Source organism: Agelaius tricolor, unplaced genomic scaffold (assembly GCF_023055355.1).
Source record: "Agelaius tricolor isolate 1412-34295 unplaced genomic scaffold, bAgeTri1.0.p SCAF_9, whole genome shotgun sequence".
In the NCBI taxonomy this organism is placed as follows: Eukaryota; Metazoa; Chordata; class Aves; order Passeriformes; family Icteridae; genus Agelaius; species Agelaius tricolor.
Genome location: NW_027269269.1, coordinates 8,875,586 through 8,891,947, shown reverse-complemented (window position 1 = coordinate 8,891,947; position 16,362 = coordinate 8,875,586). Strand labels below are relative to the sequence as shown.

At 34.3% G+C, this 16,362-nt stretch overlaps 1 protein-coding gene across 2 annotated transcripts in view; it reads left to right on the top strand.

Annotated features, from left to right (window-relative positions):
• The window catches only part of CEP126 (centrosomal protein 126), a 38,456-nt gene that overhangs the window by 11,778 nt on the left and 10,316 nt on the right, over window positions 1–16,362 (top strand). For both annotated transcript variants that reach the window (XM_071434202.1, XM_071434203.1), the window contains exons 5-6: window positions 3,399–3,597; window positions 13,452–15,573. In XM_071434202.1, coding sequence (XP_071290303.1) covers window positions 3,399–3,597; window positions 13,452–15,573 — 2,321 coding nt within the window. The remainder of the gene's footprint in view (window positions 1–3,398; window positions 3,598–13,451; window positions 15,574–16,362) is intronic.

Here is a 16,362-nt window from a genome sequence, read left to right as displayed (position 1 = left end):
AGCTATCATTCCTTTATATTTCTCATTCTTTATGTGAAGCAAGAGTGAACTGGTAAAAATTTGACCTGAAATTTCATTTTATATCACATAAAATTTTATTTGCATACTTTTTCTAAGATACCTTGACTTATAACAGAATGTTCCTTCATATATACTTTATTTATCTGCTGTATTTCCTACTAGTTCCTGATTATCTCTTTCCCAACCTCTCATTTCTTTAACATTTCAGCTCAGGGGGTTATTTTTGTTGTAGCTGCTTTTATTATTCCTTTCTGTATTTCAGTTATTTTCTGCATGATATAAATTGTACAGATGTTCAGAACAGAAATAAATTCTGGCTGAAAGGGGTCTCCCTACTGTTGGGCTTCAATGTGCTCTTCAGTGTGACATTGATACTCAACTTGTTTACATATCTCTGCTCTGATTAACACATTTTCAGGTGATAAACTGGTCAGTTGAGAAAATATTTTATAACTCATATGTCGTAGCCATCTTTTTGTGAAAATCCTTTCTTAGGATTTTTTTTCCCTTCTGAGAAGTGGAGGCCTCAGAAACAAAATGTAAACAATGGTTATCTGCTGCTGTGGAATGCAACAGGTGGATTTTTGATTGGCCCATCTTGGATGTTTATAATTAATGGCCAATCAAGGCCAAGCTATCTCAGACAGAGTCCGAGAGAGCTTATTTTGTTATTATTCTTTTCTATTCTATTCTTAGCTAGCCTTCTGAGATGAACCTTTTCCTTCTATTTCTTTTTAGTATAGTTATAATGTAGTATATATATCATAAAATAATAAATCAAGCCTTCTGAACATGGAGTCAACATTTTCATCTCTTCCCTCATCCAAGAACCCCTGTGACCACTGTCACGCTCATAGAGCTTAACACTCATGCTATTTTCTAGGCAACATTTATAAGAAGATTGCAGCAACAAAACCAAAGAAACAAACAAGAAATCTACCTGTTAAATCTAAGTTTCATTTATGCAAAAACGTAGATGTTTTTGAATCCTATCTCAGATTTGCTGATCTTTTGTCTCATTTCACTCATAAACTTGATTAAGGACAGCATCTCACTGCCTTAATAATGTCTTTCCTTATTTTTCAAGTTTTTTCAAGCTGCTTCTTGTGCAACACATTGCACAAACCACTTACCATTTCTTAGAGTGCTGTCATTCCATTTTTATCTGCATAATATAAAAGACTCATTATTCTTTAATAATGGTAGTGTGTTCTTTTTCTGGCTTTCATTTTCTTAACCTATTTTCCTAAGGAAATTATATTTATATGTTCATATTATTTTACAGTTTGTTTTCCCTTAGTAACCAATTTGAGAGAAAGCTAAGAATCTTGAGGTTAATTATATTTCTGCAAGTTTGAAATTAGAAATTTCTCAAGGAAAAAAAATTAAAATAAGTGACCCCAGCATCTGAAAAGTTTAAAGTTAGAGCCCACTATGACCTATGGGGAGGTCGCAAGACAGCTAGTACAGATAAAACAGAAGAGCATTTTCAGACAGTTCTGAACAGTGAAGGTTCTTTAAAAGTCACCAGTTCTGAGCTGTAAAGCTTTAAAAATTTCTTAGAATCCCTTTAATTGGATATTTTGGGATGGGTGATAACTAACTCATATGAAGTAGTAGATACCTTTCTGTATTTCTGTTGCTTCTTACAATTTTATAAATGCTGAAGCCAAAAATCTTGTGTCATCTTTAGAATTAACCCTTCCTCAGAAAGAGAATGCCTAGAATTAATTGACAGTGCCCTTTTAGAGGAAGAAATGAATACTGTATTAAGTATGCAAGATAAATATAGCTTCAGACCCAAGTGAATATCTGAATTTTACAAGATTCTAGGATTCATAATGTCTTTCTTTTAAAAGGTGTAAAAAAATAAATTAAGCAATGGAGACATATTGACTCCTCTTGGAGAAAGCAAAAGTCCTGGAACACCTAATAAGTGTATTCCATGCTGCAGTAGAGCCATTTTTCTTCTAGTAGGGTTTAGTTATTGAATGCTAAAGCAAAGATTTTGGAGAACTCATTAGCCAACAGACACAGGGATGTTTGTACATTAGGTGTGCAACTGGCATGCTGCTCTTTTTACAGGATATATTTCCCTATTGGTGTTTAAAATTGCTATGTTTAATAAAGTTGAGTCTTGGGATATAAACTTTATTATGACAAATCAAAAATGGTCTGTAGAAAAGTTTTAATGTTGAAACTTTTGTCAATATAAATGGTCCAAGCATGTAGAAATTTTTATAAATTTGAATGGTCTAAGCACTCAAATAAATATAAAGGAGGTTTTGTGTGTCCAGGAAACCAACAAACCACATTTTTGGGGCCCAGGTGTCAGTCAGTCTGGTCCACAATAACAAAAAAGATGTGGGATAGGGAGAATATCTGCCATTCAAAAGAAAACAGCATGTAATTTTCTAAGTTCAGTAAATAAATATGTGAATTTGTTCTCTCTTTTTGCTGTCAGCCATCTCATCAGAAATAATAAATTCCCTTTTACGTTCTCCTTAGGTCACTGCAATTGAGCCAATGTTTTTTGTAGTCTTGTATAAAATCTCCTGAAAAATAACAATAATCTCAAGTATTTGAAAGCTTCCATTTTCCATTGCCCGAAAATTATAAGTGTTGTGATAAATACGAAATAAAAAAGTTCTTATTAGATTATTTACCCACTTGAAACAGATCCAGTAAAAAGAAAAGAGACAATTTTAGGTGCAGGAAGAGAAGGCTCAGAAGAAAAATCTTAAGCTGAAGAAATAGATAGAAATGAAGGAAAGAGGTTATTGAATTTCTGTACATATGTGAAACATATATCTTCAACTAAGTGCTGGTCAGAGGGCCCAACTACACTAGGTACTCTAAAGATTTTTTTTTGTCAGGCAGCAAATACCAATCCTGTAGCACACCACGATACTGATGTTACACATCATTGGTAGATTTGGGCCCTATGGATACTAGAAAGCCTTCTGGCTCTTTGAAGTAAGGGAATACCTGACAGCATCAATATAATACGCTCTGCATAAGCCAACTTTATGGAAAAATAAAGCCCATTTTCCTGTTCCGTTTTTTCTTTTGTTAAAAAAAAACCCTCAATTTTTTTTGTTTGGTTTCTGTAAATTACCAAACTGTTGGCTGACATTTTCCATATTAATGTATCTTGAAGCAGTCACCCAACAACCCAATCAGAAAATTCTATTTATTAATAAACACAAGAAATTTTAAAATGGAAAGTGTTGGACACATTCAGATAGTACTAACAGCATTTGTCAGACTTTTCATCATTTATTGATGTTGTATACTTTTGGTAAGGAACATATTTAAAAATGTACAGTTGATGCATAGAAATAAGCCAGAGTAATAATTTGCTTGTTTGTACCAAGATCCACAGATGAGACGTCATGCTCATCAGCATGCAGAAGTGATTCTTTCCGTCAGAAGCAGAATTCAGCAACCTTTGGCTGTGATGAAACAATACAGGAGAGCAGTAGAACAGACGTGGACAGTCGCCGACTTCTCTTCCAGAAAAATCTGAAAGAAATGCAGCAGCTCCTTGAAAAACAGCATCTCAACAACTTGGAGGTATGATGTTTTCATTTTCATGTGATTCATTGCAAGATGGTTTTAAGCGTGACAGAAAGTTTCTTAAATGTGAAAAAAAGAAAGTTCTGTTCAGCTGTCTTTATCAATTAGACAATACTATGCCTTATCAATAGATTATTTTTAGCAAAATTATACATATTTTCCAGAAGGAAGCCAGAGATCTTTAAAAAAACTTATAAGAATGTTTTCACAAATTCATCCAAAGTATCTGTTATGCTGTCCTTTTTTCCTTGTTAATGTCAGATTTGTATGTCAGATTTCTTGTATCTAACATTGGTAGCCATTAGTCGATCACAGCAGTCTTGTGATCTTGTGATTTAAGTCTCTAAACTTAAATTGATTATTTTCAGTGCACACCCAAGTTTCTGCTGTGCTGACTGTGACAGCACAAAATGCTATAGCAGTATTATGATGGCATGTGAAATGTTGGGGGATTTTTTTTGTTAGGTTGTTTTTATTCCCAGTGTGTGGTGATATGTTAAAGATTGACTTCAAGTCTCTTGAGGTCCTTTTTTATTATCTTTGGAATAGCTGCAGGTGTTCCAGTAATGAGCTTTTTCTGCCTAAACTAATTTTTAGACTGAAAATAAGTTTAAAAAGTCACCTTAGAAACAGTGAAAATCAAGAACTGAGCTCTAAGGTGATTTTTAGTTGTGCACCTTTAAGTGTGATTTTATGACTCAGTGTTGACTTTGATTTTGGAAATACTGTCTTCAAAATTACATTTTCTTGAAAAAAAGAGGTCATAGTTTGGGGCTCACTCTTTTATTTCTAGAATATCTATTGGTGTCCAGAGTTGTGGTCCCTGAAATGACCTGGACTCCATGAAGCCCGTCCCTCTATTTTGGTCATGGCTGGAGGCATGGAATCATTGGTGGCCATAGAGCAAGGGCTTTTCCTTTTAATACAAGTGTATACATAACTAGTGAAAGACTTTAAAGTGTTCAGATATGGTTTGACATTGATATTTCTAGGAGCATTAATCTCTGCCTTTGTATCTACTTTGTTCTGATGGTTATGCATGAAAATCTTGAGCAGCTGATGGCTAACACAGAAAATCTCACTCAAATGGAGTGAGGTTCAAAAAAGTTGAATGGAGAGAAAGTATAGCTTGTACAGGCAGTGTCCTTCCTATTTCTGAGCATAAAAGAAGGAAGAGAAAGTGACAATTTATAGAAGAAAGCTGATAAAACTGAATTCTAGATAACCACTTTAAAAAAATAGAAAAAATATTAGCTTTTTTTTTAATTATATCACATTTACATTTCACTGGTAGAGAGTTTGTAAATCTCTCCCTAAATGATGATGGTGAATTTGGCAGTAGCTACATTAGAACATTTTAGAATTAGAAAACAAAACACATTCTCTTTGAGAAAAACATATAAAAATATTATTCTAAATGTATTTTAAGACATTATAATGGAGTCTTTTATCGAACAGAATATCACTTTCTAATTGAATTCTAGGGGAAAGCTATGAGTCATGCATAATTTTTTACTTTTGGTTTTTTCTAAATGTTATCATCAACTTTGGACAGTGCGTATAATATAGGAATTTGTGTTTATAAATTAATGTATTTTTGAAAATACCTGCAAAAAATTTTGCATTTTTTCCAGAAGGTATTTTTCTGCTACCACTAGGGGTTGCTCAGCTTCTTTCCTCTGATGAATAGTTTCAAAATGTAAATATTTATACTTCAGACATTTGGACTTGCTTTCTTGAAATTGCATGCTTTGGACTGATTAGAAAAATAGTCAAGAAAGCTATTGACCATGTTCTGAGTTTTGGAAGTTTAATACTTGGATTGTGCTGATGGCTGGCATGCATGTGCATTGTGACATCCTGTATTGTGAAATAGTATTTATAATTCTCTTACTAATAAAATTTATAATTTATAATGATTTAGAATACTCTTACTGAAACCAATAGACTTCAGTGGTCTTGATACTACCTGTTGTCCAAAGTAATTTCTGAAATTAAAGTATTTCACTGTGCACATGCTTTGCAACCTAGCCATCCATTGAGATCCTTTGACCTCTCTTTGTTTCTGTTTTTACAGGCCCAACAGGATTATAAAGATTCCTAAAATTCTTTACTTTCCTACAGGGCAATAAAGTTCTATGTGAACCTTTACCAGTAGATTTGTTGTGTTGCCTGATTTCCATCTCTAAATATTTGTACAGATTCATTGGTAAGCCAAGGGTTTTAGTGGTTTCTACCGTTTTCCAAAATTATTTTGTGTTAAGTACTGAGAGCAGTTGATTTTATTTTGTGCAATAGTTTCATCCAAGCCACTACATCAAATTACTTTTTTATGTTCATGAATATGTTCCATTTTGAAGTATTTAATATTGCTAACTTCATTCACAAATAAAGGTTTTGTCTCTCCATCCTTTCCTGGTTTTATTGCATGCATAAATAAATCCTTTAAGGTGGAGCTAGTACCATGGTCTTTAGCTAAAAGTGCATGCAGCTTTTAACCAAATGACATTAGTCCCAAGGTGCTCGACATTTTTTCAAACTGTTAATTCCTTATGTTGAAATTTTCCATTTCTGGTACCTACCTTGGACTGAATAATTTAGAAAATTTCCACTAAGTGACTCAAATGAGACAAGGAAGAGCATTTTTCAGGTATTTTTTGTATTTTTCTTTTTGTCACCTCTTCAATTACATGGCCATGCAACATTATTTTGATCAGTACAATATTTCTAGGCTCTACCAGAAAAAATTTTGCATTATGCCTGAATTAGACTGGTACCATTACATTTTATGTCTATAGTTTCACCTTTTAAACAAAATACTTGGAAGTAAGAGCTAATTCAAGACAAAATAGGTGTAGATTATCACATGGAGATTGTATGTTCCTATTCCCTCTTTTATATGACCATAATTAGGTTACTCAAGTGGTATCTGTGAAATCTGAATTTAGATCTCTTTCAGGCTGATTTGAAGCAGTATTCTTACCTTGGTTCGCTGTTTATTCTGAGAATATTGTGCAGCCATTGAAGTACTCAGTACCCCTCTTTCTATGGATACCATTCCCCTTGGAAGAAAATAATTCAATATTTATTGAAATAGGAATGGAACACCGGTATCATTTCTCAGAAATTGCAACACAAAATATATTATGTCTAATACAGGAAAAAATTGTATCTTATTGTACTGTGTGTGTTTATACATGTTACATATAAAATCACATAAGTGTCTGAGAAACAATGAAGAATATTTTCTAAGTGATGTTCCCCTGAATGGTCTGGACACCACCTGCCTTGCAGGAGTTCACTTGTAAAGCTGTTAGCTGTTGGTGTTGTTGTGCTTCTGAGTTTCACAGTGTCTGTGAAATGGAGATGTTTCAGGTAACTGATGGGAAAACTGTTGTATGACTGGAATGAGTTAACCAAAAGTTCCTTCTGCAAGGGGTGTTGCCAGTCTAATTCTTCAGAGCCATAGGCAAGACCAGCATGGAAAAAAGGAGTGCTGTGTACAGAGTCTCTCCCAGGCATCAAAAACCAAAAACCGTGAGAGTGCTCAAGGCCTGTTAGTGGGAAAACAGACTCCGACAAGGATGCTTAGGATAAAATGGCATTGAAGCAGAAGTCAAACTCAATTTTGTAGAGACCATTCAACAACTTGAAATAGGTTTCTACGGTCACCTTAAATCTAGAAATGTTGGCCATTTTTTTACTTGTAAATGTGAGTGTTAACATTTTTATGTTGATCATTTAAATTATATGACAGGCCTGAGTGATTTCCTTACTTATTTTCGTCTTGGCAGGAAGAGAGGTGTTCAGTTTTCATTGGCTTTTAACCAATATTGTGACTAACAGCTATATCTTCCACATTATTTCAGTAATCCAAAATTCACATGTGCTATAAAGACAAATTGAAATGTATCTCCAGACTAAATTATTTTACCCAAATACTCCAACTTGTTTTGATTGTGTATTCCTCAAGAGTAGGTTTTGAGGTTTTGGGGGTGGTTTTTCATAAAATAACTTATTCTAAGCTTGTGCTGTATAAAATCATATGACAATCTTCATACCTGACCATCTGGAGTTCATTCAACAGTGTCTTTCCTCAGTTCAAAGCCCTTCTTGAGTGGGGTAATAATGTAGGATTGAAGGTGAAATGTAGATTTTCAGTACAAAAGAGGTTATTTCAGAGTTAGACTTATACATGGATAAGGTTATGCTTATGGATACATAATTGTTTGTAATTGTCTGATTGTTACACATACAGCGTAGCTCGCAAACCACAGGAACAAGGAAATTTATACTGTCCTTTAATATATACCTGCTCCCTTTTTACAAGCATATAGCTTTTTCATAAGAATTGCCATACATATTAATGTGACTTCATTTTTGGGTTTACATTCATATATATATATATAATATTTTTGTATAGATATGCATTAAAATATGTTTACCATACTTCATGACTGATTTTGGAGAGGTTTGTTTTACTGCAACAGAGTAAGATGTTCATAAATGTAGCTAAAAAAAGGAACAGAGTAAAAAATACCAGTATGAAATCTTTAGTGCACTGTAGTTACAGTAAGATGTTTGCTTGCAGAAAGGGACTGGAAGATATAAAGTTTGTGCATATGGGTCTACCAGGATGCTGCATTATACTAACGTCGTATTATCAGTGGTAGTATATACTGGTGTCTCAAGGGGATATTGGAAAATCTGTTGATTTCTCATGAAGATTAAAGTATCAATCTCCAAAGTAATTTTGCCCCTTTGAAGATGGCAGAGCTGTGCTTTAGGGTTTTTTTTAAAAGATAAGACTTTTGTGAATTTTAAAGCAACACAGAATTCAGCTACTTTTTTGTATCCTAGTGTTCTGTTCATATCTTAGTATTCTAATGGTGGCCTGGGTAACCAGGAGCCAATCAATTATTTTATTATTTCTAATACTAGTTATTATAAACCTGAAGCAGCACTACTGTGACATTTAGTAGCTTGAGCTTTGCTGGACAGTTTATGCCCAATGCTTGCATATCTCCATAAGGAAGTATGGGTCACCTCACCATAACTAAACTACAAAATAAAGCATCAAACTAAACACCCAAAATTCAGAAGACAAGGATAAGCAGAGAGTAACTGGGACCTCTTTCGGAAGACTAAAAGTTCTTGTAATAAACAAAGAATTTCACTGTTTCAAACAGTGGCAAGATTTAAAAAAATTAACCTTTAAATTTGGTAGGTTATTTAAGGGAAGGTAGATGCTGAAAGCTTGTACAAGTTCTTAAAAATCAAATCTGTGAAGTTCTTAGGAAGAATGTATGTCTTGAAACATATCTGATTGAAAAAAGTTGAATTTGTAAAAGAGGTAACATCTAAGTCATAGAATTTTTTTCAACATAAGTGATTATATTAATGAAGCATGCAGTGAATGTTGGAAATTACATGAAACTGCCTTATTAGGTAAATTTATTTCTAGAACAATATAAATATAAGTATTAGAAAATGCTCTTAGATATATTGTTTAGCCTTCAAGTTGCCCTGTATGGAGTCAGCTTTGTACTCAGTGATCCTTGTGGATCCCTTTCAACCCGGGATGTTCCATGATTCTAAAAGTATTTCTGTAGCTGACCTTTAGTATTTCCTTACATAAATCCACTCCTGCTCTGGTTGCTGCTGTGCAGTGAAGAACAGTGAGACCATGTTAAAAACTCTTCCATCTTTACAAAGTATACTGCTAAAAGAAAAAGCAATCCTTTTTCATTGACTAAAAAAAAGTATACTATTTTTGTAGAAAATAAGGAGCTCTGGTAGGGTTCCTCAGCTGAACGAGAGATTATTTTAAAAATTATATTCACATACTGATTCATTCAGGAACTGTGTATTGGTCAAATAGTATTAATCTATTCTTTTTTACTGATGTTATGGCTCCAGATCATTCAAATCTGTTAACTATAATCATTAAAATGATTATTAGTTAAACACAAAAGAACTTCTAGAATTCATAGTTCATATCCATGCCCAGTATTTCTATATGACTATCTGCCTTATCATGGTTTTTAATTATGCAACCAATGTTATTGTTGTATGACGAATTTGCAGGGTAGACAACGCCTGCTCAAACTGAATTTATTAATGGGTTAGAGTCTAAAAAAGGGAACAATGCATTATGGTGGACACTGCCTCACCATTTAATCATTTAAAAATTTTAATGGTATTTTTACCTAGCATTATAAATTACTAGATTAGTGTGTGAGAGTTAGACACCTCGGATAGAGTACTTGAGAAACAGCACTCTGATGTTAAAGCAACAGAGAGACAAGTTCAGCTGAAAATCTGTTTCCTACACAATTATGTACATTTACCTCAGGGCTTATTAAGACTGAAAATCAGAATGAAACATTGGTATTTGGTGTACAGGACACTTTTCTTTTAAAATCTTCTGATGATATGACTTACTGATATTGCCTGTATGCCCATGAAATTAGAAACAAGTTCTTTTTATACTGAGAAGTTTGAACCTGTATTTCTAGCATCCTGTGATGATATTTCAAATAAGTCCTTCCAAAAACTCATAGATTCATAGATAGGTAGTTTCTGTATTCTTAGCCCGGGAGGAGATCAGGCACCTAGGCATCAGACTGGGAAAGACAGCTGTGTTGATAGTAACCTTTTCTCTGGTCGTCCTATACCTGCAGAGCTTCTTTGGGGGGTTTGGCACAATAGAATGGAACTCTGGTGTAAGGTAAGCACCAAAATCCTTTCACAGTGTCACTTGCTCTCTTGAGTCTACCCAGATCTTCTGAGAAATAAATATTGTGTAGTGCTATGTACGTGATGTTTTTCAAACTCATATAGAAATGAGATTATTAATTTTGAATGGACTTTCCCATTCCATAGTTGGTAAATTTGAAATGAGTTGTTTAGGTACCTCACTGGCTTTGAAAGTTAGTTTTGCATCTAAATAAGTTCAGTGGTGTCTTTTACTTCACAGTCAATGTCAAGTGTAACATGATAAATATACACATATGAAAAACAAAGAATTTTTGTAAAGAAACCAGTTGAAATTATCAAAAATGGCAAGTAGTGTGAGAGGTGTGAGGGGCCTCAGTTTTTAGAATAGGTAGCATTTTTTCAGGATTTTATCTTCAGAAGAGTGTTCCTATTCACGTCTTGGAATTATGAGCAGTCAGCACTTCTTTTGCAGAAAATGTCAAATACTCATGTAGGAGCTCTTTAGTGTAATAGCATTCTGACAGAGTCCTTTGCCAGAAAATTCACTTGTCAGGTTCACTTAAAATCTTACTTGTTGCTATATTGTTCTTTCACTGGCCTTATGAAAGATCTCTTAGGCTCTTGTTTTCTCTTTGCTTTACTAAAATGAAGTTGTTTGACACAGCTGTTCTAAGTCCTAAGACATACAAGTGACCTCTTTAACTCCTCGGAAGTATTCCTTTCCTAGGAATGTGGATATGTGTGGGGGTTAGATTTCATGCATTATAACATAAGATAATGCAGGCTATAGGCAGTATAGTAAATGGCACTTATATAATAGGAAAAATGTGAATCCAGTAAAGAACAATATAGTACTCTATGAACATTTTGTTTACTTATCATCCTATAAAATTCTCACAGATTAAATAAAATTAAGTCATTGGGATTTCTAGGTTTATTTCCCTGCACTTATTGATCACTAAAAAAGCATAATTGTTGAATGCTTTTTTATTTCTGCAGAAGGACTTCTAATTACACATTTTTACAAGAAAATGGGACATTCATTTGCATTACATAGTATTGGCAAAGGGGAAATATGTAAATATTTTAATGAGAATGTTAAGCATCTTTAATGTGTGAAAGGATGAAATTGTATGATGCAACAAAATAAATGTAAATGAACTAAATTTGCATGAACTAAGTAAGAGTGAGTGCGTTTCAATGAGAACTCCTTCTTTGTTCTTTAGTTCCTAACATTTCTGGATGTTACCTCAACTGAGATTTTGTTTTCCATGGGCTTTGCTTTATAAGGAGCATACTTATTTACATAATGTAGGAACAAGTCTATTTTCAACCACTGGACTACAGCTATGTAGATTTTTTTATTTTAATTTTTGACAGTTGGAAATTTTCTTGCACCCTCCAGATTTATCTGCTTAAGTTAACCTGCTATCAAGAGCAGGTTTTTTTAAATCTATCTTTACAAAATTTTTCTTCTGTCATTTTAGAAACACATTTTGCTATACAGGTGCAGTTTCCAAATTAGACAAGAAGTAAGCCTGACTTTAAAAACAGCTGTAATTTCTTTTCGCTGTTTTTTTCCCCCTCTGAAAATTTCAAAATTAGTTCTTAAATTTGGCCTGATATAAAAAACTCTGAGTATATGCTTTTTCCATGTTTGGGGAAGTTCAAGCAGAGGTTAACAATATAATTTCAGCAAAAATAAAGGTTAATAAATAACTAACAAAGTACTACTTATTCTTTTTTATTAGAAGGACACGGGTAAGTTTAGTTTGAAAATAGTCCCTAAAGGGATCTTTCCGTACGCTTCCTTCTTTGATCTTCTATTTAGTATCTTTATCTCAGATCACAACTATAACGGAAGACTGCACCAACCTCTAAACATCTAGTGCAAGATAAGATTTAATTCAATAATAAAAAGTAAATAATTCAATTTCAGAACTTACTAAACTTTTTCTTCTGCAGTTTAATATATTTGTACAGTTATAAAATATACAGTATTTAGATATAGCAATTTTATTGTAATACAAAATGTTTACTACAAAAATGTGTTATTATTTGCTAAAGAATTCAGTGTTTGATGAGTTTTCAAAATGTTAATTCAATGTCATTCAAAGGGATATATAGTCACTCACCCTAGGTTAAGAGATTTTGCTATTTGAAACATTTTCCATTTATTGAGTAAGAGTGCATGTCGAATTCAGCTTCTCTTAATTTTTCATACCAATTCTGTCCAACATAAGGTTTAAAATTACTTTGCTGCTGAGCTGTGTGAAAGTGAACTTCCAGGCAAGAGTGTATGAGACTGAAAATTGTTGACATGCTTGTCTTCCGTTATGTTCTTGTGTATTTTGAAGTCTTGTACTTTACAAAGTATGTATTTTCAACCATGTCAGCATCTCAGTGCTTGGATAGAGGAGTAATAGCGAAGAAAACATTTGTGTAGTACATGCACACAGCTGTCCCACTGTGTTTCAGTGGATGAGTCCCTTATGCCCTGGGACTTGATCTGTCCTCATAGAATAGGAGATATTTTCTTCTTTCTGAAAGACTTGAAGAAGGAATTTCACTGGGGGGAGTTGTTAATCACTGTGGTTATGATAACTAGGAGACTTTTCTGTGTTTATCATGACAAGGCTTAACTCCTCATCACTTGTGGCACTTTCTAGGAAAAGAAATATACTCTGTCTAGTAATATGGAAAAGTTGCAGTTTGGGGTAGATCCCCTATCAAACCTTCATTTTCATGGATTTTCTTTCAATTTATAACTCAAGTACCTTTACAGAGGATGAAAACCACCCAGTCTCATAGGGAAATTCAGAAAAAGTACTGTTGTTAGATAAATTTCGTTCCTTTTTTAATATTGCAGATTTATATATAATTTAAGATTAAATTTGTTGAACTACGCTGCTCTCTCTTCTGGATTTCTTCCCAAACTATGTCATTTTCTTTTGCAATTTAACCCAAGTAAATTTTGACTTGATGGAAACACACATGGAGATATGACCCCAAGTCACAAAAACACTAGGCTTAATATTTATTTGGTCTAATCTCTCATTAATGAAAAATCATTATCAGCAAAACCACATTTCTGATAAATCTGAGAGTTTGATTTTATGCCTGTATTTCAGAATTTTCATCAAGAAATCAAAGAAACAGATGATTCAGACAGCCTGATGAGCCTTGACAGTCTTGAGGCTGGAGAACAAAATGGAAATTGCACAACACAGAGTGAATCATCTTTTACCACACAGTGTGACTGTGCCCTGTATGAACCAGAAAAATGCCAGACTAGGAATAATGGTTTACTTCACACAGATCAAAGTACTTCTAAAAATGTGCATCTAAATAATTGTCTGAGAAATGTAGATTTGCTACACTACCACAACATACCTATTCATGATCTTTTAGCTAAACATAATGTTCTAACTCCTGCTGAACATGTAAACACTTCAGAAGAGGAATCATCAGCTTCTCACAGATCTGGAAAACAACCTGCAGAATTCTCTGCCTCTGGTAAGCAAAAGAGCTCTGTAAGTAATGCATTTATTTTACTGCAAAACATAAAAGACAGAAGCAAGCCATCTTCTGGAACAGCTAGCACATTTGCCACTGGTCATCCTGTTTTCAATCCTAGCAGAGCCTGGGACAGCCCTGATTCTATTCCAGGAGTAAGAATTCAGGATCTGATGCAAGATCAGAGTTTTAAAATGACCCCGCAGGAGAGAACTAAATCTATGCAATCATCCAGTCAACCTATTGCAACATCTGTAATCTTATTTCCTAATCAGGGATGTTCCACTGGCATTCCCAGCACAGCTGATGTATTATCAAAGGACAAAAACATCAGTACAGGCTTTTTAAAAAATACCTTAGGAAAAATGACTGAAACAAAAGAAGAAAATATTAAGTGTATGAATGATATTATTTCAGAAACATCTTTATTTCAGGACATACCAAATGCCTCAGTTCTGTTGGAAGTTAAACAACAGAATAATAAAGAAGGAAAGGGAAATATAGCTGAAAATATGTCACTGTTACCTGATACAGAGTTCAATTCTGGCACTCCTGCACAGGACAAAATCCTGAAAAATAATAATCTTGAAAGAAAAAGAGTGAAGTTATTCGGAAGTATCTTAAAGAAGGGTTCTAAATATGAACCTAGTAATTTCAAAACTGTGGTCACAGACCATGCGATCAGTTCTGGAACTCAACTCATATCATCTATCAGAGACAGTTTAGAACTGGCAAAAATAAAAAAGAAAAGTGCAGAAATTGAAAAATGCAATAGGAAGCTAAAATGGTGTGATGAAATTGACCAGATAATAATAGAAAATGATGAAAAATGCTGTGAAAAAAGCATCAGTGAAATATGTTCTTCAAAACTGCAATGTGTTCAAACTGCAAATAACGCTCCTAAGAATAATTTAAGTATTGTTCCTCAGCCTTCAAACCCCATGTTCATAAAAAATCATCAGGAAAATTCTTATATGTCAAAACCAAACATTAATACTGAAAAATCAAATAAAGAATACCCATCTCAGAATATATTTACATCTACAGGATCCTTTTCTGCTAAGAAAGCTTGGATGGTATCAAAAGGTGAAGCAAGTAAACCCCCAGTATGTAGCACAAATGCTAAAGAAGGTGATCAACTCAAAAATAAGGCAAAAATAACCAGAAGAGCAACATCTGTAAGAGTCCAGTCACATTTTATGCCCAAGAAGAGAAGAGGCACTCTGCTCCAACTGCAGTCAGCCACTGAAGCCAACCAGACTCAAAAAGCTCCAGGGAAATACCTCGCACCTCACCCACCTTCCACACCTCTGCCAGGAAACAGAAGTGCTGAGAACACAGGCAGCCCTGGGTGTCACTCACTGCCGCCTGCATGCCTGCAAGCTACCGGTGCTAGCAGCAGTGATTTCAATGGCAGGCATGTTGTGCCAGCCAGTCAGGTTTTAAATAGGAACAGTGCAGAAAACAGTGAGAATATTGCTGGCTGTGCTGGCTTGGCCACTGCCATCTCTACAGCTGACTGCAGCACAGCCAAAGAAAAACCTTGGGCAAAAAATATTTGTTCTGTAAATAGTGTTAAGGCAAGTGCCTGTCAAGATCATTCAGTAACTTGCTCTGAGAGAAGACCTGTTAACACAGAAAATAGATTACATCTCCATCATATCCCAGCAGCTGGAAAAACAAGCACCTTCTGGCATGGAGCACATTCTAACCAAGCTCCAAAAGAATCTGCTACTGGTAAGAGTCATATTTCTGGGTCTGGGGTGGGGGAATGTTCAGACAAAAGTCTTCTTCAAATACATCACAGATTTGTTTTCAGTTAAAACATCCAACCTTTTCATCCATTCACACAACACAGCCAGTTTTAACAAGCTTTCACCATTTGTCATTCTCATTTCTATTCTAGTGGTGCCCAGAGGCCTCTCAAACGTCAATCCTCATTTCTAATAGCTCTCTGCAATATTAAATGAAAAGGAAGTATTTTCCCTGAGATTATATTCATGACTAATTAGCAGATGTGACAGGTGGTCTGAATAATGATATAGGAGGAAGTGACTAAGTTTATACAAGTGAGTTTTACAAGGTAACTAAGAGTGATAGCTTGTTGTCCAACAGTCACTGCCACCTGAGAGTGAAAGGAGGTTAGTTCTACTGTTTTTAAAATGCTGACACTCTAAATGCCTACAATTACTGATACTTAGTCCCTATAATACTATTAAAAGCTGAGGAAAAATTAAAGATTAGTTAAAATTAAAGAGCTTCTGCCAGGCGAACATTGCTCTGCTGCAAGGTATATCTGATTTATAAAGAATTCTAAGAAATTTGAGGAACAATATTGCATTTTATTAAAAATTAGCCTTGGGAACAATATGAGGCACAAATTGGTTGATAAGGTAGAGGAAAGATGGATAAGAAATATTTGGGAGAGTAAACTTTAATCTCCTGGGGTTTACATTTCAATTGACATTTCATGCTTTTTTATTTGCCTTGTTTGTCCTGTGCAGCCTAGCTATATTCTGTGCCTTG